Below are 27,312 nucleotides of genomic sequence, written 5' to 3'. Positions count from 1 at the left end.
TTTTGCCAGAGATTGCTTCAGATTACAAGAGAAATAAACATAAATCAAAAATAAATGAAATGTATATATGCAAAATGTATTTAAAAGAACTAAAAAGGTGCTAGGGAACTAGAACATATTGCACATGGTACAGGATGAAATTTGTATATATTTTATATATATATTTTTACAGAGCATGCTCTCACCATGCTGTTTTTATTTATTTATTTATTTATTTATTTATTTATTTATTTATTTATTTATTTATTTATTTTTATAGGACATGTACTCATCATGCTGCTGTTTTTTTTAAAATCAAATTAAATTAAATTAAATTAAATTAAATTAAATTAAATTAAATTAAATTAAATTAAATTAAATTAAATTAAATTATTATTTATTTATTTATTTATTTATTTATTTATTTTTATTTTATTTTATTTTACAGCACATGCACTCTTTTGCTGTTTTATTTATTTATCTATTTTTTTTCTTCAGTAAATCTACTAACAGTGTATCTGTTTATTGTTTGTTTTATTTGTTTGTTTATTTATTTTTACAGAATATTTATCAGGTTTATCATTTTTTTGTGCAGTATATCTGATCATGCACTGCTTTTATCAGGCCTGTATGATTGTGTTTCAAGACCTTCAGCGTGATTTACTCCTGAACACTGACTGCTGACTGTAACATGGGCACGTTGATACAGATGACTCTCCCTGCGATGATGCACATGTTTCGGGCATCTCTGATGCAATGACTCTGATGCAATGAGCTATTTTAGTTGAGTTTACATTAGGTACAGAAGAATAATGGCCGATTGTGATCACACAGATTTAACTGTCTTTTTTAGATTAAACACGTTAAAACACTCAGTGAATCAAAAGTGTTGACACATCCATCTGACTCACTGAACTGAACTGGATGGTGCGATGTAACTGAATCACTTTTTAAGTCAACGTATAAAAAGTGAGTGCATTAAAATAAACCTGGATTCTGCTTTAAAATAAAGCAGGCTCTTCCGGCTGTCTGACATAGTGACCGGTGTTACAGCACGCTGATCTGTTACTCTACACTGTTGTGGCAACGGATATCTCTGATCGGTTAAATATTACCCAGTGCTGTAGAATGTGAGTAAAATAAATGGACACACCCTTCACTCAGTCACTCCAGTGACCCAGATCAAATCTGTCAGATTCTATTGGAAAATCACACGTCATATTTTCTTTAGAAATCCAATATCAACATTTCTGTAAACTGCAGGTTCATGAGGTTCATGTCAATATTTGAGACCAGACCATCTAACACCAGCACCCATGCCACGGTAACATCACACACATCACACCGATCCGTCAGGAGGAAAGTGAACATGAATGCCAAAGCCATCAGACGTTCAGTGATGGAGACCCGAGCACAAAACTGACGGAAGTTTAAACCTCCACCATGGTGAACCTAGTGGTCCACAGCAGCCCCCATTTATCTCCAGTGGTGCATCTTCAGCAGCAGTGAGCACCACCAAGTGATGACTACAACCAGATGTAGGGTGTCAGGATGGTCCAGAGAGAAGAAGAAGCCACAGAGAGAGAGAAATAGACAGAGAGAGACACAGAGAGATAGAGACAGAGAGACAGACACACACAGTGAAACAGAGAGACACAGAGAGAGAGAGAGAGAGAGAGACACAGAGAGATAGAGACAGAGAGACAGACACACACAGTGAAACAGAGAGACACAGAGAGAGAGAGAGAGAGAGAGAGAGAGACACAGAGAGAGTAAGAGACAGATGTAGAGAGAGACAGAGAGACACAGACAGAGAGACACAGAGAGAGATTGTTCATACTCGTACTGGTGTGTGTAATAACATCAGCTCCTCTAACTGCCCCATAAACCTTGTACAAATAAAAATGTTATTTGTAGAGACTTGTAGAGAGATTTCTATGTATCTGTCATAAAGGTCAACATTTTAACTCACTGATCATTAATAAAATGGTGATGACTCAATAAGGAGCCCCAGAAACCATGCAGGAACATTTAAGACCTAAATCTCAAGCGAAAAAAAACAAAAAAATTTTGGGGTGAGTGAGTGAAGATAAATCCAAAACCAGTTCAGAACTTAAGTCTCCTTCTGTCCTTGGGTGTCTTAACGCTTTGTTCAGCAGAATCTCACCAAAATTTCTCAGACAAGCTGTAACTAGTTTTGAAGACTGTGTTTTATTTTACACACACACACACACACACACACACACACCCATGCACACGATTTTCAGCATGTGGGCTGCACGGCTTCTCCCGGGACGCCTACGAATGTCGTACTGACGCACCATTTCTCCCAGCCTCCTTTGAAGCAGAAGAGATCATTTCAGTCTCCGGCATGTTTCTACACGTCCAGCTTAAAGACTTCACACGCCTCATCCTTCAAATGAATGATGCTCATTTGCATTCAGGCCATTTTTCTGTTTTTCTTAGGAATCCTTCTGCTGGGGTTCTTCCCAGGTGCTGTGTAGAGTTTTACTCATCCTGGTGTATCACAAAGAAAGGGCATACCCCGTGAGCCCACGCAGTCAGGGGCGGATAGCTAGCAGAATGCTGGCTAGTTTTGGGCTTTTTGCCCAAATTTGTATCTCTGGCCTTGAACATGAACTACTTCTGAGAAATCTCACTCATACCTCTATGAAATGTTTTTAAAAAAGATCAATGTGTCAGAAAAACATTTGTTTATTATAAAAACAAATCGTGGATGGTGTTAAAGATCAAATGTTAATTCAAGAGAACCATCAAATAATCATATCCGTCGCTCTTCTGAATTCATTTGAGTTTTTTTTTCTTTATCATACGTGGGACGCTGACGTGAAAACCGTCATGAAATGAAAGCACTGAACTTGTGGAGGCTTCTGTAGAAACAGTGAATCTGCAGACCTGTGGGAGTCAGAGCAATCAAATCCCTGCCACATTTCTCACTATAAGACTTCAGGATCCTAGAAGAAAAAGTTAATGGAAAGTAAAATAATGATATTGTTAGAGAATGCTTTAAGATTTTGAAAACACAAACACAGATCTGATATGAGGGGCAAAAAGGAGACTTATAAAACATTTATATCTCACAGTGAAAGAAAACAACAAGTGACATGATTTTTTTATATGTCACAAAAACATGTCATGTCTACAGCGGTGTGTAAACTTTTCATCTCCGCCATATTCTATGAACTCCACTGTCCTTGAACGTTAAATTGAATCTTTTAAAATGAAATTAAGAATGTGATATAATATACTGAATACGGATCGAAACAGTTACAGAACTCAGTCTTTCAGTGACGCAATGTGATTTCATTTAGCCCAACTGTATACACAGGGAATAGCTGGTTCATCGATTTCATAATCCAGATGTGTCACAGCAGGGTTTACTTCATGATGTGTAACACAGTGCTCTTTAATCATTATCTCTAACCCGGCTATAACAAGATCCTGACAATGATTCCAGCATTAGAATTAGCTGACCAAACTAAAGGAGATCACATTAGTCAGAGGGATTAGATGCAGACACACCGTGTAGGGATGCGATTAAGCAAAGAAAACTACTGTCACTTTCCAGAGAAGATATCCATAATTATTGGGTTCCTGAAAGATCAGAGGAAGAGATCAGATGATCACAACAGGATTTCTGATAAATCTATTTAACATGGAATAACGTTCAAACACAGAGGTATTAATGATTTTATAGGGGGAATCTGACAGCAATTCATCCATCCATCCATTTTCTATACCCACTTTATTACTAATTAGGGTCATGGAGCCTATCCCAGCACACATTGGGCAAAAGGCAGGGGTACACCCTGGACAGGTCACCAGTCCATCACAGGGCCACACATATAGACAGACAACCACACACACTCCTACAGGTAATTTAGAATTACCAATCAACCTAATGTACATGTTTTTGGACTGTGGGAGGAAACCGGAGTACCATGTAAACATGCAAACTCCACACAGACTCCACCCCTGCCTGTTCAAACCCAGGACCTTCTTGCAGTAAAGCAAGACAGTGCTAACCACTAAGCCACTGTGCTGCCTGAGAACGAGTCAAATTCTACATATTTGATTTTTAACAATGCGTGTTATGCATTTCTGCTCACCACAGATGTACAGAGCGGTTATTTGCACTACCGAAACCTTCCTGTCAGCTAGAACCAGCCTTCAGCTCATTCCGCCTTCAGGTGTACAGCTGAGTGATTGACCGAATCAACTGACCGGTCGCTGGAATTTTCACCATGGAAGAAAACATTAGATGACAATATAAACACAGTGGAGCATTATCCACGATGAGTGAAGGACAGAACACATGGATATAGCTGAAAATAATCCATTTAATCAGACACAGGACGAGGTGAGGTGCTGTAAAACACTCCTGCTGAACACCTTGTTAAATAAACTCCGAATGAAGTGTACTGAGGGGTTCAGCATCAAAAAGGATGGCCAGTTTATGTTTTATAAGTAATTTGAAAAAATTGTAGATAGATAGATAGATAGATAGATAGATAGATAGATAGATAGATAGATAGATAGATAGATAGATAGATAGATAGATAGATAAAATGCAGGTGTAATAGAGATTATTGTGCAATCTACATTTTAAGTTTTTATTCAATGGGTAGAAAGTTTATCTATTTAACAGATAAATAAACTGAGTGTAATTTTTTGGAACGTCCTCAATACAAACATTAGGGTTGTGCATGAGCGATTTATTCACCAAAATGAATCAATAATCTGGTTATTTAGCTAACCAATTAACTATTCGTGGCTAAACATAGTTAATAGTGGACACATTAATCCTGAAGAGAAGCGCGTGCTGCTGATTTTATTTAGTTATTAACATGCCATTAAAGTCCTTTCGTGCGCGTTCTCGTGTGGCACTTCCGGGTTGGAGTCGAGCGCGCGTGCTCGTCGAGGACTTCCGGTGCTGTTTCCTGTGTTTGTAAACTGTAGCTCGCGCTAGCTGATGTGGACGATGAGATAAGGAGCCAGTTTTTTTTTTTAACCCACGTACCAAAAAGACTTGAAGGTAATAAAAATAACGCCATGTTTCACCCTGTTCACATATTCCAGTGTGTTTCGGTGTGTTAAGGATGTTATTTAACAAGGCGTACATGCATTCCGAATGGTATTATAATTTTCTCTAAGGGATTTGTTTTCGACAGGGAGTGGAGCGCTAACGGTACTTAGCACAGCAGCTAACGATGTATGCTAAGCTAGCGCTGGCCTGGTTTAGTTAAATATCTGCATACGTAGCTGTTAGCATGCATTAATACCTAAAAACGACACAGATTGCGTTTTTTATTACATAATTTCTCTATATATTTGACCAGCGTTCATTTAATAATATATTTTTGTTCTGCGTATTTTGTGTTATCTAGTTAACTAAACAAGTAAAGCTAGTCATTTTAGCTGATCCTGAATCAGAAGTTAGGTAGTTACCCTAGCAAAAATATATAAGAGAGCTGATTACATCGATAGCAAATACGATCTGTTATTTCAGTGTATGAAATGTAAATGCTGGTTGCAACGTGTCCTCGCCCATTTCTTCCAAATATTTTAACAATGAAACGAATAAATAAATAAAGTTTCTTGTTTAAATGCCGGACGGAGGAGGCGTAATGGCGTCACGTGACGTCACGGATGAGCGATGATATCGAAAATCTTCTATCGCAATGATTTCTAATTTATTTTCACATTCATTAAAAAAAAAAACATTGGCAGGTATTCCTAACAGTTATAACAGCAATTACCGTCGGTGTTAAACCCGATACAAACAACATAACCACTTTAAAAATAATAGTAATAACTAATTCAGGATTTTACATTTTTTTAATTATTCATGTCGCTTTATACCAGTATCGTTTTATTTATTGATGGTAGTCTTTATTATTTAGTTCTTCTTTCAGATTGTGGTGAAGAAAACAACAAATGAACATATGCATCTCAATCCAATTTGAATTGTGTGTTTTAGCTACAGGTCTGGTCCTGAGCACTAACTAGCAACCTAATGAACCATTGCTGGTTGTCATGGGAACATTTAAGTGTAGCTAAAAAAAAAAATAGTAATGTAATAGTGAAATCCTACTCCTGCTTCCCTGTGCCTGTTTCAGCTAGTTTACTAACAGCTAGCTAACCCGTGAGTTATGGCTTGATGTTACCTACTGGTGTTCCCAGTTCGGTTTGACCTTCATCACTCCATCTACCTGTCCCGTATCTCTCTCTCATATCTCCAGGACGAAAACTGGTGCCAGATGATAGCAGTGGGCGTGTCCTATTGTCTAGTGCATCGTCCTGAGTGACAGCTTCTGGTCCCTCCCTTTGTCCCTGTTTTCTTCAGTGATGTCACACATACCAACCACCTCGGTCCGTGACCATATGAAATGGGTCAGTCTGTGCATGGTCCAAACCCATGAGCTTTTTATTTATTTCTTCTTTTTTCCATTCTTCATGTGTTTTTCTTTTTTTTCATCCTTGTGTGTATGTGGATGTTTTTCACTGTGTATGATTGTACTGTTAATAATTGTTATAATAACATCATGTGTGTGTTTGAAGGCGGGGCTGCTCGGCTGTGAAGCCGTCCTCTCCAGCATGGCTCTGATGCAGGCCAGCACCATTTCTGCTCCAAAGAAGATGATGACATCACTGGCCCCGCCCCCTGTACCAGGTCCTACTCAGAGGGACCCGCAGGGACACATGGGCTTAACGGCGGCCATGACCTGCCCTCCTCTGGTTAGAGATTAAACATAACACGGTTATGACAGTACCAGTAGCAGTGAACGTTTCCTGTAGATACTGAACTGGAACCATGAACTACTTGAGAGTCCAGTAAACTGCTGACCTTTACCAGTGACTGCTGAATGTAACCTGAAAGTTACCTATGATTACTGAACATTACCTATAACTACTGAATTTACATTGCCAGCCAGTGACCACTGGACATTAATGATGCCTACTGACCAGTGTATCTTACTACTGGACATTACTGGAGACAGAATTCTTTAATAGGCCTGTTTTAAATAACGCTTAGATGTGTGTGTGTGTGATATATAAATATAAAATTGTGAGTGATTGAAAAGTGAGGGCTGCTTAATTGATTCCAGAATGCATTGTATGTGTGTGTAGCTTGTCCGTAAAGAAGGCGACTTTCACGCCCCTCGCCTTCTGGACGAGAAGGAAATGAGACCGAACGAAGACTTACAGCTTAAGAAGAAGAACAGGAAGTCGGGAACGCCCTGTAAAGTCCGAGAACAGGAGGGGAAGGGAGGGAAGGTCAGTGCTGCGAGATGTGTGTGTGCGCTCTTGTGGAGGAGGGTGGGGGTGGTCATGCATTCATTTAATGCATTCCCAATGCACACATTTCCTTAGTCTAAGTGTGTGTCTTTGCTTCTAAAACACTACAGTTGTATAACATCCTAGATTGTTATTTTTGAGCTTTTACTCACACACTGTGTCTGTGTGTTGCCTCAGTGCATGCCATAGTGCCCACTGTGTGTGTGTGTGGGAGGAGGTGGTGGTGGTGAGTTTTGGAGTGGGGGAAGGGTGGGGTTTCTCAAAAAAGACAATGAGCAAGATGAGAAGATTTAATGTTTTAGATAAGACAGTGTGTAGTTTTAAATGGGAATATATATATATATATATATATATATATATATATATATATATATATATATATATATATATATATATATATATATATATATATATATATATATATATATATATAAATTTAGATTTTCTTTCACATACTGTTAAATATAACTTTTTCTATTATAAATATGCACTGTGTGCTGCTTCTTATTGTAATGATATTTCCTAATCTTCTGTCCATGACAGCAGCAGCTCGTAGATTTTAGTGTTTAATCTCAAGGTTCATAACAAAACCTTAAATGAAATGATGTCTGAAATGATTAAGAGTCTGTCCCACGTGACTCATACTACAGCCTACTAACTAGTGAATGTTACTGGAATTGTGTAATAGGTAGTTAAGTCATCACTATACAGCCACCCAGAGGACGGCCTAGCAGATGGTCCTTTTTTTTGGCTGTGTCAGGGTAAAATTATTACCTGGGCTAATGGCCAGTGTTTCAGCTTCATCTTCAACTTAAAACTTTGCAGTATATCTGACAGTAGAAATGGTTCTGTACATTATAGTGCACATTGTCTGCTCTTACTCTCTTGTCAAACTTTAGGATTAATTAAATGCCCGATCATTTACTATAAAACAATAGCATAGTGACCACAAAGAGGTTTTTAAACTTGCCCAATCTGGCAACCCTGTGATTTACTCTTATTTGCTGCTCTTCCACTAAGCCTCAGGCATGGGAGAGTGTGATTAATGCCCCAGTGGGCCTCTGTTAGTGCTTGTTGCAGTTCCTGTTTTGACCACTATGTGCAAAAATAATAACCCTATGGATTTTAAAGGCGGTATCGATTCCTCACTGGGCAAATCAGCAGAACCGCTAAAATGGACACACAGTGAATACAGATAAACAGTGGAATTTTTTTTAATCCTTTCTCATGCAAGAGATTTTTAAACAATTGAATGTGTTAAACAGTGGACCTCTGCACAACCTGACCCTATGCCTCGTGTATGATTGACCTGATGTTTATGTCTCTCAGGCCGTGGTGGTGGACGAGAACGGGAATTGTCCGCTTTCCAAAGTGCAGAAGAACTTCATCTGCGATCACTGCTACGGCGCCTTCAGAAGCGGCTATCACCTGAAGCGACACATTCTCATTCACACCGGTACGACCCCTATCTCCGTCTCAAAAAATCAGCAGCCTTCTCTCCGTGCTGTTACTTGATGATGATGATGATGATTAATACATTTTTTTCATTTTTATTTAACTTTAACTAAAAAATATTTTTTAAAGGGCTTTGGTTTAAAATAAAATGTTTATTTAAATTATTTTAATCTTATTTTTATTATAAAAAATATTTTATAAAAAATTGACGTTGAATTTTAACTGTTCAATTTTTTTATTTTCAAATATTTTCCCTTTTTTTAAATTAGATTTTTTTATTATTAAAATGTTTTTTTTTTTTTAAAAAAAATCCATTGATTTTTAGCTACTCAGCAATATGAAAAACATTTTACTTTCTTACATTTAACATGAGTTTCCTCCTCATCCAGGGGAGAAGCCATTTGCTTGTGCCATATGTGACATGAGGTTTATTCAGCGCTACCACTTGGAGAGACACAGCCTCACTCACACCGGTACGAGATAACCCTCCTCATGTTGTTTTTCCTGATAAACCTTTTAAATCACAGCCATGACATGTAGATAAAGTGGGACAGTCCTCCTAATTTATTTATTAGACACTTACCAGTGAGAGGATGTGAGGTATAATGTACTACATAACTGAAAATTAAAAAATATGAAAACTGAAAAAATATTCCGTCCTATATTAAGCACTTTACTGTTCTCTGCTCTACAGTGTAAAATATACTGCTCAGGGGTTTTTTTCCTGCTCAGGATCACTGAGTACAACATCCATTAATTAGCTTCATTTATTGATAAGATTTTTGTTCTTACACCAGAAAAGGTTTTTCTGCAGAAGTAGATAGGATTTTTTTTTAAGTGGCAAGTTAAGTCCTGTCCCGTTCTGCATGGAAGCATATGGACAAATGTGGCAGTGAAGATTCCGGAATTCCAGTGAACCCACAGGACTTTCCTGCGTATTTATGAAAAGCAAGACAAACTTTTATTTATCTAATACAAATTATATCTGTACATGCGTTCAACTGAGGAGTTCAAAAACAAGTTTAATTATTTGTGTCCTGTAAATCCAGTGACCTTTCAGCCTCTACTTTAGAGATGTTGTCGTTCCAACAAAAGCTTCCTTGTTTGTTAATAAAAGCCCTAAGTAACAGTTATGGCAGCTATAAATAACATCAAGGAGCTGTAAACAAATATAGAGAACCTGTGGAAAAAATTTCTGAAGCTGTACAACTATGGACCCCTTGATTAAAACACTGCTCACGTCAGATGTTCACGACCGGCTGACCTTCTGAGACCGATATTTAGCATAACCGTCACTTTTCTGACATTACTGGATATAGATTTTTGTTCTCTCATGTAGTAAGCGTTTAAAACTGACCAGTGCCCGTCTACACACCGATGCTCATATCACCTTAGCTTCTGCTAGTTCCATCTAACTTGACATATAGCATATAATATTTAAGGAAAAGCTGCTTTGATTACTTTCAGAGAATCTAACCAAGATGTCCTTTTTTTTAAAATGGTGATTTCTGATAGTGACCACTTTCCTCTCATTACTCTAAAATGAATAGTGTCTGGCAAAACCTCCGTAATGACAAAGCACAACCAAATTCTTATCTTTTCTCCAAAATATTAAAGACTAAGCACATTTAGACTAGCATTCAGAACTTTCTGCTATGAGATTCAGGTTCTTTAACAAGATTTAACAGATGAATTCATTATGTGGACACTACTGTCTATAAAAGCCCCCCAAAATGTCACACAGATTGCCTTCAGACCTCAGAGACAGCATTATGGTGAAGGAAACCAAACATATCTGCAGCATTGATGGTCTGGCTTCCATGAATGATTCAAAGGAAAGTTCAGAACCTGAATAAAAGAAATGTAGTAATTGTGATGACCACAAACCAGATGGTCCACTCTGAGATGGAAGAACCTACCAGGAAGGCAACCATCTCTGCAGCATAGTCGAGTCCTTATAAAACGTAGTGGTGGTGGTGGTAGCATCATGCTGTGTTAGCTGTGCTATGTTTTTGGAGCAGCAGAAACCGGGAGGTTCCTCAGGATCTAAACGAGTGATAAATTGGGCTAGGTGTTTATCTTCTAACTCGATCACCAAAAACATAGCAAGTTGGAGTATGAGGCATAACAGTGTGTCATCATAATGTTCCTCATAAGTCCTTACAGCTGGGGAGATCCTGCAAAGAACAACAACAAATCCATGGATCTTTAGGTTTAGAAGATCTACAAATTTTTGTATTTTGTATCATCATTCCTAAAGAAACTGAGGCTGTTACCGATGCTGTGAAGCCTCTATGTAGTAAAGGGTCTGAATACTTAATGTAATAGTTATTTAAAAAAAAAAAAAAATTAACTAAATAAAAATAAATCTGTTTTATGGATCTTCTGTAGAACTATAAATCAAGGTCTTATTAACGGTCTTCATGTTCCTCAGAATAATTCAGCTAGAATTTTAATATTCTAGGGCATATGATTTATATCTTGCTCTGTGCATTCAGGGGTGAAACCGTATGCATGCACCATGTGTGACATGCGGTTTTTCCAACGTTACCACCTTCAGAGACACAGCCTCATACATACGGGTAATGACCCCTCTTATCCTAATCACTCGCCGTGTTTTACTACCGCAGTTGGCTGCATCAAAAGCACTTTACATCTTGTTACTCATTTTTTTTTAACTGTTGATTGGTCAGTAATCTTTTCCATACATTCTTCCCGCTTTCTTTCTGCTTACTGCAGTGCACAACTTCCTGCGGCGTGGCTTCTCCCATTGTCTGTTTCGCATGCTAGATGTCCGTCAGCATGGCTTCTGCTTTTTTTTTCTTCTTTTTTTTGTGTAAAGCAATCACTTGTCTATATTTTGTGATTCATACTAAATCTTTTTTTCCCTGCCATATATAAAATTGCTCAGCAGGAAGCAGTGGACCTCTTTGTCTGCAATTATTCTGTTTCTGGGCCAGTATTATGCAGAGTATCCACAATATTCATGAGCCTGTCAATGTTTTGTGTGGAACACATTTTAGGGCAACTGTAAATAGTGGACGGTAACCGTAGAGAAGTGCTAATGCGCTAAAGGGAGGGTGGTGGTGGTGGGGTGATGCTAAACAACAGTTGTCCTTCCTTGTCCTTTCAAACAGCAGGAAAGTTTCAATTAGCTTCATTTCGTCTGATGGAAGAACTTTTGTGACCTTGAGTTTACCAGGCCTCTGATTTTATTTGGCCAACCCACTCACCAGACAGCTCTCCATTATCACATGAAGGCCAACAAACAGAAAGTTATATCTACTTCTGTTTGACACCCATGATTGGCTAATGGCACTATGATAGATGTGGTGATGAGTCTTAAATTCTCTTTAAATGACTGAAAGGGAAAGGAAGTGGCAGCTCATTGGTTAAGGTGTTGGACTACTAATTGGAAGGTTGTGGGTTCGAATCCCAGGACCACCCAAGCTGCCACTCGAGGCCCTTAACCCTCAGAATAAGTGAGACATGAGGATGGTTCTGTAAAGACTAGGGGGTGTGGTAGCTTAGTGGTTAAGGTGTTGGGCTTTTGAACAGATTTAAAAAAAAAAAAAAAAAAAAAGGCAGAGAGATTCTGGGTATGGTAAAGGGTCAGTTAAGATTTTTGGGGCTCTGAGGGATCAGGTAGATCATGTTCATGGTATGGTGTCAAGTGGGAATTGGGTAAGATAAAAGAGCACAGGGACTTGGGTATGGATTTGGGACTTTAGCCTAGTAAAAGGACAGGGAGGACTTTGGTACGGTTTTGGGTCAAGTGGGTAGATATTTAATCTAGTGGTTGAAATTCAGGAAAATGTGAACTTTCGACTCTCAGACCAGCATCTTGCCCTGTGATTGTTCACACACAAATGTTGCAGGTATTGTGGATACCCCTGTCTGTTCAGCTCGTGTTGTAAAGCTCTGTCATAAAGCATGACTTTCCATCCTGATGGCTGCAAAACCTGACATGGAATCCTGCAATTGTAGGAACCTGCAAATAATGTGCTGGGTTAAAAAATTGGGTTAAATGTGTTTTTTGGTCCTGACCGGGAGCTAATTATTTGCTCTGTGCATTTAGGGGTGAAGCCCTACGCTTGCTCCATGTGTGACAGGCGTTTTTTCCAACGCTACCACCTGCAGAGACACAGCCTCACTCACACGGGTATGGGTCGTCTCTCCTTACAAATTTGCCCTCTTACACCTGGCTACACTTATGTGCAATTTAGCACTGTTGCCAACTTTTTTTTCCCTTTTTAAAAGTATACGGCTATTTTTCCGCCTCAGCGGCTGACCGTGAGGAGAAATTAAAGGGTTTGGGAACTACAACAGGTCTTAAGATGTGAAAATACAAGCTTCCATTGAATCATTGCTTGGAAGCTAATCAAACTTTTTTTTATCGTTTGGAAGTTGACCAGCAGTGCTAAACCCCAGTCTGAATCACACGTCCATTTTCCGCCGCTAAAACGATCACTTTGATCTTCGACTTAACAGAGTTGGCAACAATGCGCTCAAGTCTTAGCCTCGTCACGGTTTGTTTGTTGTACCGCACCATCGATGTTTTGGCTGCAACAAACTCGAGTTTGGATGTGGTGACATGAAACAAGGTCACAGGGTGCGGTGTTAACCACCTACTGTACTTTAACTCTAGTTGCACTGACTACCGTATCTTGACTTAACGGTGCTCTGTATGTTTAGGGGTGAAGCCGTACGCTTGTTCCATGTGTGACATGAAGTTTTTTCAGCGTTACCACCTGCAGAGACACAGCCTAACCCATACGGGTATGGGTCGTCCATCCTTACCTCTTTGGTTTCTCTTATGTGCAATTTAGCACTGTTGCCAACTTTTGTTCCTTTTAAACGTGTTGTGGTGTTTTTGCACATTAACAAGATTTAAAATAAAAAAATACAACCTAAATAAACCTGAGAGTCTTAAGCTCAGAATGTTTCAGAATGACTTTTTCCTGGAAGTCAATGCCAAGCTTTCCTTATTGTGTGAGCAGCAATAACACAAGCGCTCATCAAAATAGTTCATCAGTAGGTTTTTTTTAATAAGTTTAAGGTTGACCAGCAGTGCTAAACTCCAGTCTGAATCTATTTCTCCACAGTCAGAATGATGGGTTTGATCTTCAGATGAACAGAGTTGGCAACAGTGCGCTCACGTCTCAGTTTGTTTGGCACCATTGATGTGTTTTGGCTGCAACAGACTCGAGTTTGTATGTGGTGACTCGCTGGGAGAGGGGTACCGACTGTACTGTAACTCAGTAGTTTCACTGCCGAACTCTTGACATGATGGTGCTCTGTATGTTTAGGGGTGAAGCCGTACGCTTGTTCCATGTGTGACATGAAGTTTTTTCAGCGTTACCACCTGCAGAGACACAGCCTAACCCATACGGGTATGTGTCTGAGCAACCTTAGCATGGGGGCAATTAAGTGTTATGCATTCAGTAATTGGTTTTTAATCTAGATTCATTTGATGGAATTAAAATCCGCCGTCACTGTGGTTGGAGAAACGTTTTTGTTTTTGTATGTTAACTTAAAATAGCCCCAACTGTTTGGCTAGAGAGTGACCATGAACTTAAAAAAAAAAAGAAAGAAAATTCCATGCTAATCCAATGATACTCTATTTAGGGGTGAAGCCATATGCTTGCTCCATGTGCCATATGAGGTTTTTTCAGCGTTGTCACCTTCAACGACACACCCTCACCCACACGGGTACGTGTCAATTTTCCTGTGCCAAAACATATCGCTTATTAAACCTTTACCCAATCCACATGTCTAATCTTGCCCATTTTGGGTTAGGTGAGTTTTCTCCCAGTAATATTTTGATTTGGTCAGTATTCTCGATTTCATCCTCCTCCTGCTTTCAGGTTTATGGTGTTTGTTAATTTATGCAAGAGTTTAGTTTTCAATGTAAGGGCATCTAAAGATGTAGGAAATGTGTAACGCTAGATGATTAGATTAGATTAGAGAAGTTACTTTCCTGGTAAATCGCTCAATCTATATTAATATCAGTACTCTGCGTTTAGGGGTGAAGCCATTTGCTTGCACCATGTGTGATATGAGGTTTTTTCAACGCTACCACCTCCAGAGACACAGCATCACCCATACGGGTATGTCTTGTCTCTTTATACTCAGACTACCCCAATGCACGTGACCTTTTTACAAACAGAACTAGTGTTTGATAGATTAATAAATAATTAAATAAATAGGGACGCATGGGAATGATCACAGACTCGAGAGAATTTTTCCCATTCGTGTATTCTTGCTTGTTATTCCCTCATCTGTGTGATTTCTAACCAGAGCTAGAAACTGTTAGCTTTTTAGCTAAAATCTTTCTGTTCTCTTTTAAATATTCTCATGCACAAAATATCCTCATACTATCCTTCACGTGATGCACTCGCTCTTTCTAGAAACATGTAATTATGTTCATTAAAATATAAGATTATAATAAGATATAAGATGATAATATATAAGTTATATATAAGATAATATAAGATTCAAGTCCTATATTATACGTCTCATTGCACAGATACAACTTTAAAAGATTTCTGAGCAACGTCTCACTTTTAGGTTTTAGTTTTACACAACAGAAACGAAACGAGCAAAAACGGGTTATTCTTGGCTATAATTTGCGTAGGATTGCTGATTAAAATAAATGAATACGTATCCCTAAAACAAGGTGTAACAGATTTAACAAATTATTTTACATTCCTGTCTTCCTTTCCTTTTTCTTAGCGTCCTAGCTCTTTGCTAAATGATTTAAATAACTAGGTTTTAGTCAGATGAACTTCTCCTGCGTTGTTATGCGTCATGAACCCTAAAAGTTCAAGAGCCTTGTTTTAAATTCTGAGGATAATGAAAAAGTCTGAAAACTGACCACTCTTTAAAATCTATTTCCTTTGAGCTGTTTGTACATGATTTGGCGTGTATATTTTTCTTTTCCCACCTACTGAATGCACATGACTAATAATTTGCTCTGTGCATTTAGGAGTGAAGCCTTACGCTTGTTCCATGTGTGACATGCGTTTTTTCCACCGTTACCACCTGCAGAGACACAGCCTCACTCACACGGGTATGTGTCTTTCTACCTTAACACACACTCTTCTGTCGAAATGAAGCGCACACATGCGACCTGAGCACTGTTGCCAACTTCTGTCATGAAAGACTGATAAATTGATGAACTGATAAAAGGGCTTGTTAAAGTTTGATTGATGCTGAATGTTATTACTGTCATGACACTTCAATAGTAATGGATATTTACCATTCTCCTGACATAATACTGATATATTTACACCTATTTTTCTTTATTTTAGCAGTAAATAAAGTGTAACAATGATTTAAACATAAATGTGTAGTTATACTGTAAAAAAAAAAAAAAAAAAATCTTTATGTAGTCAGTTTATTACCGGACATTTTCACACTCTACTCATGCTTGCTGTACATGTGCAGCTATACTCTTTATTTTTATTCTTTTATATACATATTTACATACCCTTCTTCCATAATTATACCATAGATTATATTTACCAGAATATTATCTTCCTTATTCTTGTCTACTGATCCCCAAAACGCTCATAATATAGAAATATTGCACTCTTCTGTATTTATTTATAGTGTAATATAATTCCTGTTATATCTGCTTATTGCATGTGTTACTTATATAATATCCTTAGAATTTGTTGAGTTTATTATATGTAGGTTTTTTCTTTTCTTTTTTTAAATCTATATTTTTTGCTATGTAAATGTGTGTATTCGTACCAGCGCTAGACCCCTATATAAAACTTCACATTCTTTCTCAATGCTCTTCAAGATAGACAGATAAGAAGAAATATGAAAATGTTGATTACAATCCAAGTTGGCAACACTGTCATGAACATCAGCATGCTTCATCAAACCCTGACTGATCCACAACTCTTCCTCTATATGATCGTTTTAACTAGATTTCTGCTGGAATCCATAATGCTGATGTTTTAATACATTTTATATAATTAGCTAAGAATACGTCTGCCCCGGATGTAGTGTTAGTTACCTTTTCAAGCAAGCTTCATGCAGTAGAAATGCAGAACATCATCCATAGTCTTCCTCACTAATAGATTCTACTTGGGCATGTGCTGATGTCAGAACTATTTGCAGCATGTTTTGTACAGATTTCTACAGCTAATGGTTTATTTTCCCCTTAAAGCTACAGCATACCTACATCTGAATTTATTTTACTGCAGTTTATTAAATTAGTTTCAAACATAACGTACCATGAAATGTTAGCGCTTACTGCAAAACGTTATAATTAAACCCCAGATGTTATATTCCGGCTAACATCTGTGCACATTTTATCGGCACATGCCTAAATGAAACCATATTATTAATTAATCCATTAAGTGCTCTCCATTACGATTTTTAGGTGGGGTTTTTTTTTTTGTATCTTTTCTAGCTGTATATTTTGCTGATTTGTAGCAAACTAACCTTTCTAGCTGCTTCTAGCCGACGTCCGTTTGCTAGGCCGCTGATATGGCTAATACACTTGTGTCTTTTTGCACTTAGGGGTGAAGCCCTATGCTTGTAACATGTGTGACATGCGTTTTTTCCAACGCTACCACCTGCAGAGACACAGCCTGACCCATACGGGTAGGTTCCGTCTCTTTATACCACACTTTGCGCATGACAGACATTTAAAACTTAACAAACTCGAGTTTGTAGTAAGAACAGATCCACGTTCCCGTGCTAATGTACCAAATAAGAAGCTGTCATTAAATCCAGTAGTTACAGCACCATTTCAGCACTGCACGATTTTAGCTGTGATTATTTGTTAAAATGATCGAGTTACTGCAGAAAGCCTAGTCCATTCATTTTAACCATTAAATAAATTGCCTTATTTTTCATTCATTATGCATTTCTACATATTGCTAATTACCTTAATTAATCTCCAATTTTAACGAGTTCGCCAGTCAAGAGCTTCCCCTGTCAACACTTGGAACAATCAGGAAACCCTTTTCTCATTTAAAAAAAAATTTGATATTGTAAAATTAATTAACAAAAACAAATCAGCTTTATTTAAAAAAGAAATATTGAACTGAAATATATGAAATATTTATTATTTTCTCTCCAGAGCAGAAAATGTGTCCTAAAGCATACCTGCATTTATTTTCTGTAAGATTCTTTTGTCCATTAACAAGCCCTGTATCGTATTTTCACTGAAGGTTGTGAATCACCGTTACCTTAATGAATTGATTGATAATCATTATTGTAATTATTTTTTTTCACCGTTTAAGCGTTTACGGTCACACAGAGGGTTTAATTTCAGCACATGCCGAGTGTAGCCGGTGTATGGGGACAGGACGGGGTAAATGTGAATGATTGGTGCTCTGTGTATTCAGGGGTGAAGCCGTACGCTTGCTCGATGTGCGACATGAGGTTTTTCCAACGTTACCACCTCCAGAGACACAGCCTCACTCACACGGGTATGTGCCTCTCTTCGACACGCAAGCAAACCTAGCCTTCTTGCACTTCCTGTAATTCCTGTTTGAACTGTGATATGGTCCAATCTGGAATCTCCACTCTTGTGCTTTATGCGTTGCTATGTAATACGACTCCATAACAGATGTGTTGTACGAATGCTGGCGTGAGTCACAATCTTACACTTTTTCCCTATCTGTAGTTTCGGATATCTCCCGAGTTATTTTAAGAAATCTTTAGGTTTGTTTATAGGGACCTATTTTTAGTCACTGAAGCTGTTTGTTGTTTCGTTACAAGCCGCTGCAGATAATGTTAATGAATGTAACTGAGGCTTAGACTTTTATACAAGCGATAGATCAGGATCGCTCTCGTTAGTTCCGTCTGTCAGGTTGGTCAGGTTGTTTATGATGTAGTTTTGAGGAAAAATTGCAAACTCAAAAAATAAATATATATATATAATATATGTATATATTGTGAAAGATTATTACATACAAGATACTACGTCTACTTTCTAGTTATTTATGCTACGTCAGTCTAGTTATTTTTCCCCGAACATATCTCCAGCTTGAGTCATTTTGATACACTGGGCACAGGCCATGTTTAGTCTTCTGCTTCTGCCCTGATGGCACGCTATTCCAGACACGCTAGTACGACCTCCAGCTCAGCGAAGAAGAAATCCAGGACACGAAATGTTCACATTTCCTCACGTTTGCATCTAGATATCAAGTGTGAGCTGATGTGAATTCTTAATTAACCAAAGCTGAAACCTTTCCCTTCGCATCCCAAAACATCAGCAAAAAGCAAGCATCTCGGTCCGTGCCCGTCTTTTGTTAGGCACAAGCTAGCTAGCTAACTGATGAGTGATGCATTTTCCTCATCAAATCAGTGATAGATTTCAATTCAATTTAACAAGCGAATGTGTGTAAAGTGATCGATGTAAAGCAGACACATGTCCACAGGTAACTCTCTTAAAGTCCTGCTGAATTTCTGAGCAGGACGTGTGAGTTTTAGTTGAACATGGCATTACTAGGGCAGTTGAGATGGACACAGCGTTCAGCAGATGTTAATGTTAGACTGAAACTCAGAGCCGTATCGCATCCCAAATTATATCAGAATCAACAGAGACACAAAGCTGGCCAAATGAAGCGGAGGACTAAACGTGCTGGCGCTCAATCATCTGACTCATCCGGTAAAGCTGTACAGTGTTTTATATTTCTATATAATTATATATATCTGTGTATGTGCATGTAACCAGTCTAATCTTTAGTTTGAGCGTCAGTGTGCAGGAAGAGAGCTGATCTGAGTGGTGGTGTGTGTCCAATGCTGAGTGTCTGAGAATTGGTGCTCTGTGCGTTTAGGGGTGAAGCCGTACGCTTGCTCCATGTGTGACATGAGATTTTTCCAGCGTTACCACTTGGAAAGACACAGCCTCACTCACACGGGTATGTGTTCTTCCATCTCAGTCCAAACTAAACACTCGCGCTCCATTTCATTCACCTCCATGTAGTGCTGCTGCTGTGTAGGAGATAAAAAGCTGTGTGTAGGAGATATTAAAGCACCAGCGCTTTCTCAAAGGGGGAAACGTAGGCTGGTAGGCCTAAAAATATTTCAGATTATATAAGAAAAAAAATATTATTTACAGTTACTTATCATGAGTAGGATTTTAAGAAATATTTAGAAATAATCTACATTTTATTTACTCATTAATATTTACATAAATATCATCAACTTAAAATATTTTTTTATTAATTATACAAAAATATTAAAGCTTTTGTAATAATATAAATACCTAGATGACTGTTTGTTTATTTATTTATTTAAAAAAAAAATTATTTTAGACTTTGCTATTGATCTTATAACTCTTCCATTTAATAATTTATTTATTTATTTTTCCATTTCCTGTTATCCAATGCCGTTTTTTTTTCAGACTGGACTCGCACCAATCGCAGTACAGCACTAAAGCCTTTTATGACTTAGCTCACGTTTGTACTGTTTAATATCAGCCTTCACTACAAACTCGAGTTTGTATAAAGTCATTTTCTGTGTTTTATAAAGACTTTATAAATATAATACATAAACCCTTTACAACTGAGACGCTGTCCAGCATAACGAGGGGGATGTACATGTTTTTAACCATGATGATGATGATGATGATGATGATGATGATAACGGTATCTGGTGCATGTGTGTGTTCAGGTGAGAAGCCATTTGCGTGTGACATGTGCGACATGCGCTTCATTCAGAGATATCACCTGGAGAGACACAAGCGTGTACACAGTGGAGAGAAACCATATCAGTGTGAACGATGCCAACAGGTAACACACCTCACCATCAACATAATCAAATAATAATGAATTATTATTATTATTATTTTTCTACCCAGTGTGTGTTAGGGATGTTTGGACATGAAGCATATACTTTGCATACAGCTACTGCTATCAATACTACAGCTATCAATACTACAGCTATCAATACTACAGCTACTGCTATCAATACTACAGCTATCAATACTACAGCTATCAATACTACAGCTACTGCTATCAATACTACAGCTATCAATACTACAGCTATCAATACTACAGCTACTGCTATCAATACTACAGCTATCAATACTACAGCTACTGCTATCAATACTACAGCTATCAATACTACAGCTATCAATACTACAGCTACTGCTATCAATACTACAGCTATCAATACTACAGCTACTGCTATCAATACTACAGCTATCAATACTACAGCTACTGCTATCAATACTACAGCTATCAATACTACAGCTACTGCTATCAATACTACAGCTACTGCTATCAATACTACAGCTATCAATACTACAGCTACTGCTATCAATACTACAGCTACTGCTATCAATACTACTGCTATCAATACTACAGCTACTGCTATCAATACTACTGCTATCAATACTACTGCTATCAATACTACTGCTACTGCTATCAATACTACTGCTATCAATACTACAGCTACTGCTATCAATACTACTGCTATCAATACTACTGCTATCAATACTACAGCTACTGCTATCAATACTACTGCTATCAATACTACTGCTATCAATACTACAGCTACTGCTATCAATACTACTGCTATCAATACTACAGCTACTGCTATCAATACTACTGCTATCAATACTACAGCTACTGCTATCAATACTACAGCTACTGCTATCAATACTACTGCTATCAATACTACAGCTATCAATACTACTGCTATCAATACTACTGCTACTGCTATCAATACTACTGCTATCAATATTACAGCTACTGCTATCAATACTACTGCTATCAATACTACAGCTACTGCTATCAATACTACTGCTATCAATACTACAGCTACTGCTATCAATACTACTGCTATCAATACTACAGCTACTGCTATCAATACTACTGCTATCAATACTACAGCTACTGCTATCAATACTACTGCTATCAATACTACAGCTACTGCTATCAATACTACAGCTACTGCTATCAATACTACTGCTATCAATACTACAGCTACTGCTATCATTACTACTGCTATCAATACTACAGCTACTGCTATCAATACTACTGCTATCAATACTACAGCTACTGCTATCAATACTACTGCTATCAATACTACAGCTACTGCTATCAATACTACTGCTATCAATACTACAGCTACTGCTATCAATACTACTGCTATCAATACTACAGCTACTGCTATCAATACTACTGCTATCAATACTACAGCTATCAATACTACAGCTACTGCTATCAATACTACTGCTATCAATACTACAGCTACTGCTATCAATACTACTGCTATCAATACTACAGCTACTGCTATCAATACTACTGCTATCAATACTACAGCTACTGCTATCAATACTACTGCTATCAATACTACTGCTACTGCTATCAATACTACTGCTATCAATACTACAGCTACTGCTATCAATACTACCGTCAATACTACAGCTACTGCTATCAATACTACTGCTATCAATACTACAGCTATCAATACTACAGCTACTGCTATCAATACTACTGCTATCAATACTACAGCTACTGCTATCAATACTACTGCTATCAATACTACAGCTACTGCTATCAATACTAGTGCTATCACCAGCTACTGCTATCAATACTACTGCTATCAATACTACAGCTACTGCTATCAATACTACTGCTATCAATACTACAGCTACTGCTATCAATACTACAGCTACCTATCAATACTACAGCTACTGCTATCAATACACTGCTATCAATACTACACAGCTACTGCTATCAATACTACAGCTACTGCTATCAATACTACTGCTATCAATACTACAGCTACTGCTATCAATACTACTGCTATCAATACTACAGCTACTGCTATCAATACTACTGCTATCAATACTACAGCTACTGCTATCAATACTACTGCTATCAATACTACAGCTACTGCTATCAATACTACTGCTATCAATACTACAGCTACTGCTATCAATACTACTGCTATCAATACTACAGCTACTGCTATCAATACTACAGCTACTGCTATCAATACTACAGCTACTGCTATCAATACTACAGCTACTGCTATCAATACTACTGCTATCAATACTACAGCTACTGCTATCAATACTACAGCTACTGCTATCAATACTACTGCTATCAATACTACAGCTACTGCTATCAATACTACTGCTATCAATACTACAGCTACTGCTATCAATACTACTGCTATCAATACTACAGCTACTGCTATCAATACTACTGCTATCAATACTACAGCTACTGCTATCAATACTACAGCTATCAATACTACAGCTACTGCTATCAATACTACTGCTATCAATACTACAGCTACTGCTATCAATACTACAGCTATCAATACTACAGCTACTGCTATCAATACTACAGCTATCAATACTACAGCTACTGCTATCAATACTACAGCTATCAATACTACAGCTACTGCTATCAATACTACAGCTATCAATACTACAGCGCTATCAATACTACAGCTATCAATTACCAGCTACTGCTATCAATACTACAGCTATCAATACTACAGCTACTGCTATCAATACTACAGCTATCAATACTACAGCTACTGCTATCAATACTACAGCTATCAATACTACAGCTACTGCTATCAATACTACAGCTATCAATACTACAGCTACTGCTATCAATACTACAGCTATCAATACTACAGCTACTGCTATCAATACTACAGCTATCAATACTACAGCTACTGCTATCAATACTACAGCTATCAATACTACAGCTACTGCTATCAATACTACAGCTACTGCTATCAATACTACAGCTACTGCTATCAATACTACAGCTACTGCTATCAATACTACAGCTATCAATACTACAGCTACTGCTATCAATACTACAGCTATCAATACTACAGCTACTGCTATCAATACTACTGCTATCAATACTACAGCTACTGCTATCAATACTACTGCTATCAATACTACTGCTATCAATACTACAGCTACTGCTATCAATACTACTGCTATCAATACTACTGCTATCAATACTACAGCTACTGCTATCAATGCTACAGCTACTGCTATCAATACTACAGCTACTGCTATCAATACTACAGCTACTGCTATCAATACTACAGCTACTGCTATCAATACTACTGCTATCAATACTACAGCTACTGCTATCAATACTACTGCTATCAATACGCAGCTACTGCTATCAATACTACTGCTATCAATACTACTGCTATCAATACTACCACTGCTATCAATACTACTGCTATCAATACTACTGCTATCAATACTACAGCTACTGCTATCAATGCTACAGCTACTGCTATCAATACTACAGCTACTGCTATCAATACTACAGCTACTGCTATCAATACTACAGCTACTGCTATCAATACTACTGCTATCAATACTACAGCTACTGCTATCAATACTACTGCTATCAATACTACAGCTACTGCTATCAATACTACAGCTACTGCTATCAATACTACTGCTATCAATACTACAGCTACTGCTATCAATACTACTGCTATCAATACTACAGCTACTGCTATCAATACTACAGCTACTGCTATCAATACTACAGCTACTGCTATCAATACTACTGCTATCAATACTACAGCTACTGCTATCAATACTACAGCTACTGCTATCAATACTACAGCTACTGCTATCAATACTACTGCTACTGCTATCATTACTACTGCTATCAATACTACAGCTACTGCTATCAATACTACAGCTACTGCTATCAATACTACAGCTACTGCTATCATTACTACTGCTATCAATACTACAGCTACTGCTATCATTACTACTGCTATCAATACTACAGCTACTGCTATCAATACTACTGCTATCAATACTACAGCTACTGCTATCAATACTACAGCTACTGCTATCAATACTACAGCTACTGCTATCAATACTACTGCTATCAATACTACAGCTACTGCTATCAATACTACAGCTACTGCTATCAATACTACTGCTATCAATACTACAGCTACTGCTATCAATACTACAGCTACTGCTATCAATACTACTGCTATCAATACTACAGCTACTGCTATCAATACTACTGCTATCAATACTACAGCTACTGCTATCAATACTACTGCTATCAATACTACAGCTACTGCTATCAATACTACTGCTATTAAAAAAATAAATAAATTATTACAGAAATCATTAGACAGTAAAACGTTACGTACAACAAACATTTCCTTTTGATTTTTTTCTACAGAATTTCTCGAGAACAGATCGTCTGCTCCGACACAGGCGGCTGTGCCAGGGGAAGGGTGTGGCTAAAGTGGAGGCCGCGCCCTGTTGCGAGCCTCGCCCGTTTTCTCAAGACCCGCTCCCTGCTCCGCCTCCACCTCCGCCCAACACCTGGAGTCGACTTGCAGTCTGACATTCCCTAACGTCGAGCGGCACGGAAAAGAAATGACGAACACACTCCTGTCTCTCTGACTGCCGCCTCGCTCAGCGGGAGAATTACCAATTCAACAAGGCGGTTTCTTCCAGAAGGAGAAAGAGAACCAACGAAATGCTTCTTTACCTTTATTTGTGTTAACGATTATTTTAACAGAGGGACCTGTTCTGGATTTTTTTAATATGTTCAAATGATTTATTCACTTTTTTTTTGTAAGAGCTTTTCAGCCTTTGTTGTTGGTTTGTGGCTGAAGAGCGCCTTGACTCGATGGACGAGAGCGTGATGGACAGAATTCCGCTCATCTTTCTGCTGGTTTAATGCGGCGCAAATTTGTCCAGGAGTGAACAGGTTAAAGTTTCCACATGCAACGTTTCGTGTGACACAAGCTGTGTTTCAGCTGCAGCTTCACAGAGCTGAGGCTTTCTTCTGGAACTCTCCAGAAATTTCATACCTTCATATTATTCCTCCCGTTTAGCCGCTCACATGTGTGCATGTGAGAATAACTGAGTTTTCACTGTAACACTCCACTTACACACCAGCTACATAACGTTCTAGCTAGTGAAAACATTTGAATCTAAATGGTGAGCGAACTGAAATGTTTTTTTTTGTTAATCGTTCCTGATCCTGTAGTCCCCTGATCCCAATCCTGATCCTGTACTCCACTGATCCCAATCCTGATCCTGTACTCCACTGATCCCAATCCTGATCCTGTACCCCACTGATCCCAATCCTGATCCTGTACCCCACTGATCCCAATCCTGATCCTGTACCCCACTGATCCCAATCCTGATCCTGTACTCCACTGATCCCAATCCTGATCCTGTACTCCACTGATCCCAATCCTGATCCTGTACTCCACTGATCCCAATCCTGATCCTGTACTCCACTGATCCCAATCCTGATCCTGTACCCCACTGATCCCAATCCTGATCCTGTACCCCACTGATCCCAATCCTGATCCTGTACTCCACTGATCCCAATCCTGATCCTGTACTCCACTGATCCCAATCCTGATCCTGTACTCCACTGATCCCAATCCTGATCCTGTACTCCACTGATCCCAATCCTGATCCTGTACTCCACTGATCCTGATCATGTAGTCCCCTGATCCCAATCCTGATCCTGTACTCCACTGATTCTGATCCTGGGATCTGGCAGTGTTTTTTTTTTTTTTTTTTTTAACCAGCACCACTGTGCTTCTTTCCATCACCAGATCACTTTTTAAGAAAAGAACATAAATTTCAGACGTTTGTTTTTCTTTTTTTTCCTAGCAGCCTGATCTTAGTCAGCAGCTTTGTTTATGTTGACACTTCAGTGGAAGTTTGTTTGTCACCGCCGCCGGCATGAACAAACTCGCTTCTGTTCAGTTTCATTCAAGCCCCACACACACACACACACACACACACCCACACCCACACACACACGCACAGACAAAAAAGGCCCAAACAAACTGGTTTTCCAGTATATATTTTTTTTCAGCAATAATAATGATAACATCGAATTGAGTCGGTTGTCCTGTTGCCATGGCGACACCATAAACGCTGCAGTTTCGGTCCTGTGTGTCTTCAGCTCTGGACCGAAGCTGATCTCAGGCTCACAGGTGGATGATGTGGAGATGAAGCAGTCGAGACTTTAAACTCACAAATTCCCTCGGTATAAAACACAAAGACTTGCACTTTAGCGAGACGTCCACGCTTCCTGTCCATTGGTGAGGGGTTTTTCCCCCTCCCCTCCTCTCACGACTCTAACGCCCTTGCTTAACAGGGTGATATCGTGCTGAAAAACCATTCTCCCGTCATTAGAGACTACGCGTCCCATCATGCACCTCTTCACAGACTGCCCGCCTTCAGCAGGAACCCGGACGTGGAAATGTAGAGAGACTTCCTGGAAGTGTTGTGAAGACTGAAGGTCACTATATTATTCCGAAAATTATTTACAGCTCTGTATCTTGCTTTAATTGCAGTTTGTATCTTGTTTATGTTTAGTTTTTGTCCTGTTTTGTGTACGTGTTGGTCAATATTAACACACCGATGATACTCGGCCTTTCCCGAGGGGATCTGGCAACCCGCTGACGTACGAGGACGGATCGGGGGAGAGGCTCGTGCTGGGGTGGGGGGAATAACACAGTGAAGAAAAAAAATAACGCTAAAGTCCTTGGCGGCGCGGATGACGACGATCCCGT

The 27,312-nt window shown here is 38.5% G+C and overlaps 1 protein-coding gene across 21 annotated transcripts; it reads left to right on the top strand.

Annotated features, from left to right (window-relative positions):
* Positions 1 to 4,879: 4,879 nt before the first annotated feature.
* On the top strand, positions 4,880 to 26,554 carry znf740a (zinc finger protein 740a). Of its 21 annotated transcripts, XM_058373202.1 has the most exons (18): positions 4,880 to 5,035; positions 6,243 to 6,393; positions 6,562 to 6,738; positions 7,132 to 7,278; positions 8,629 to 8,755; positions 9,144 to 9,227; positions 11,253 to 11,336; positions 12,833 to 12,916; positions 13,450 to 13,533; positions 14,064 to 14,147; positions 14,383 to 14,466; positions 14,781 to 14,864; positions 15,743 to 15,826; positions 17,293 to 17,376; positions 18,126 to 18,209; positions 19,563 to 19,646; positions 20,401 to 20,519; positions 24,942 to 26,554. In XM_058373202.1, exons 2-18 carry the CDS (start codon positions 6,349 to 6,351, stop codon positions 25,107 to 25,109), a joined length of 1,707 nt encoding a protein of 568 aa, XP_058229185.1. In that variant the 5' UTR covers positions 4,880 to 5,035; positions 6,243 to 6,348; the 3' UTR covers positions 25,110 to 26,554. The 21 variants fall into 21 exon arrangements, with proteins under 21 accessions (XP_058229185.1, XP_058229191.1, XP_058229188.1 ...); XM_058373208.1 differs by lacking the exon at positions 7,132 to 7,278; XM_058373205.1 differs by lacking the exon at positions 12,833 to 12,916.
* Positions 26,555 to 27,312: the final 758 nt, after the last annotated feature.

Source organism: Hemibagrus wyckioides, linkage group LG21, assembly GCF_019097595.1.
Source record: "Hemibagrus wyckioides isolate EC202008001 linkage group LG21, SWU_Hwy_1.0, whole genome shotgun sequence".
Taxonomy (NCBI): domain Eukaryota; kingdom Metazoa; phylum Chordata; class Actinopteri; order Siluriformes; family Bagridae; genus Hemibagrus; species Hemibagrus wyckioides.
This window is presented reverse-complemented; position numbering and strand designations above follow the sequence as displayed.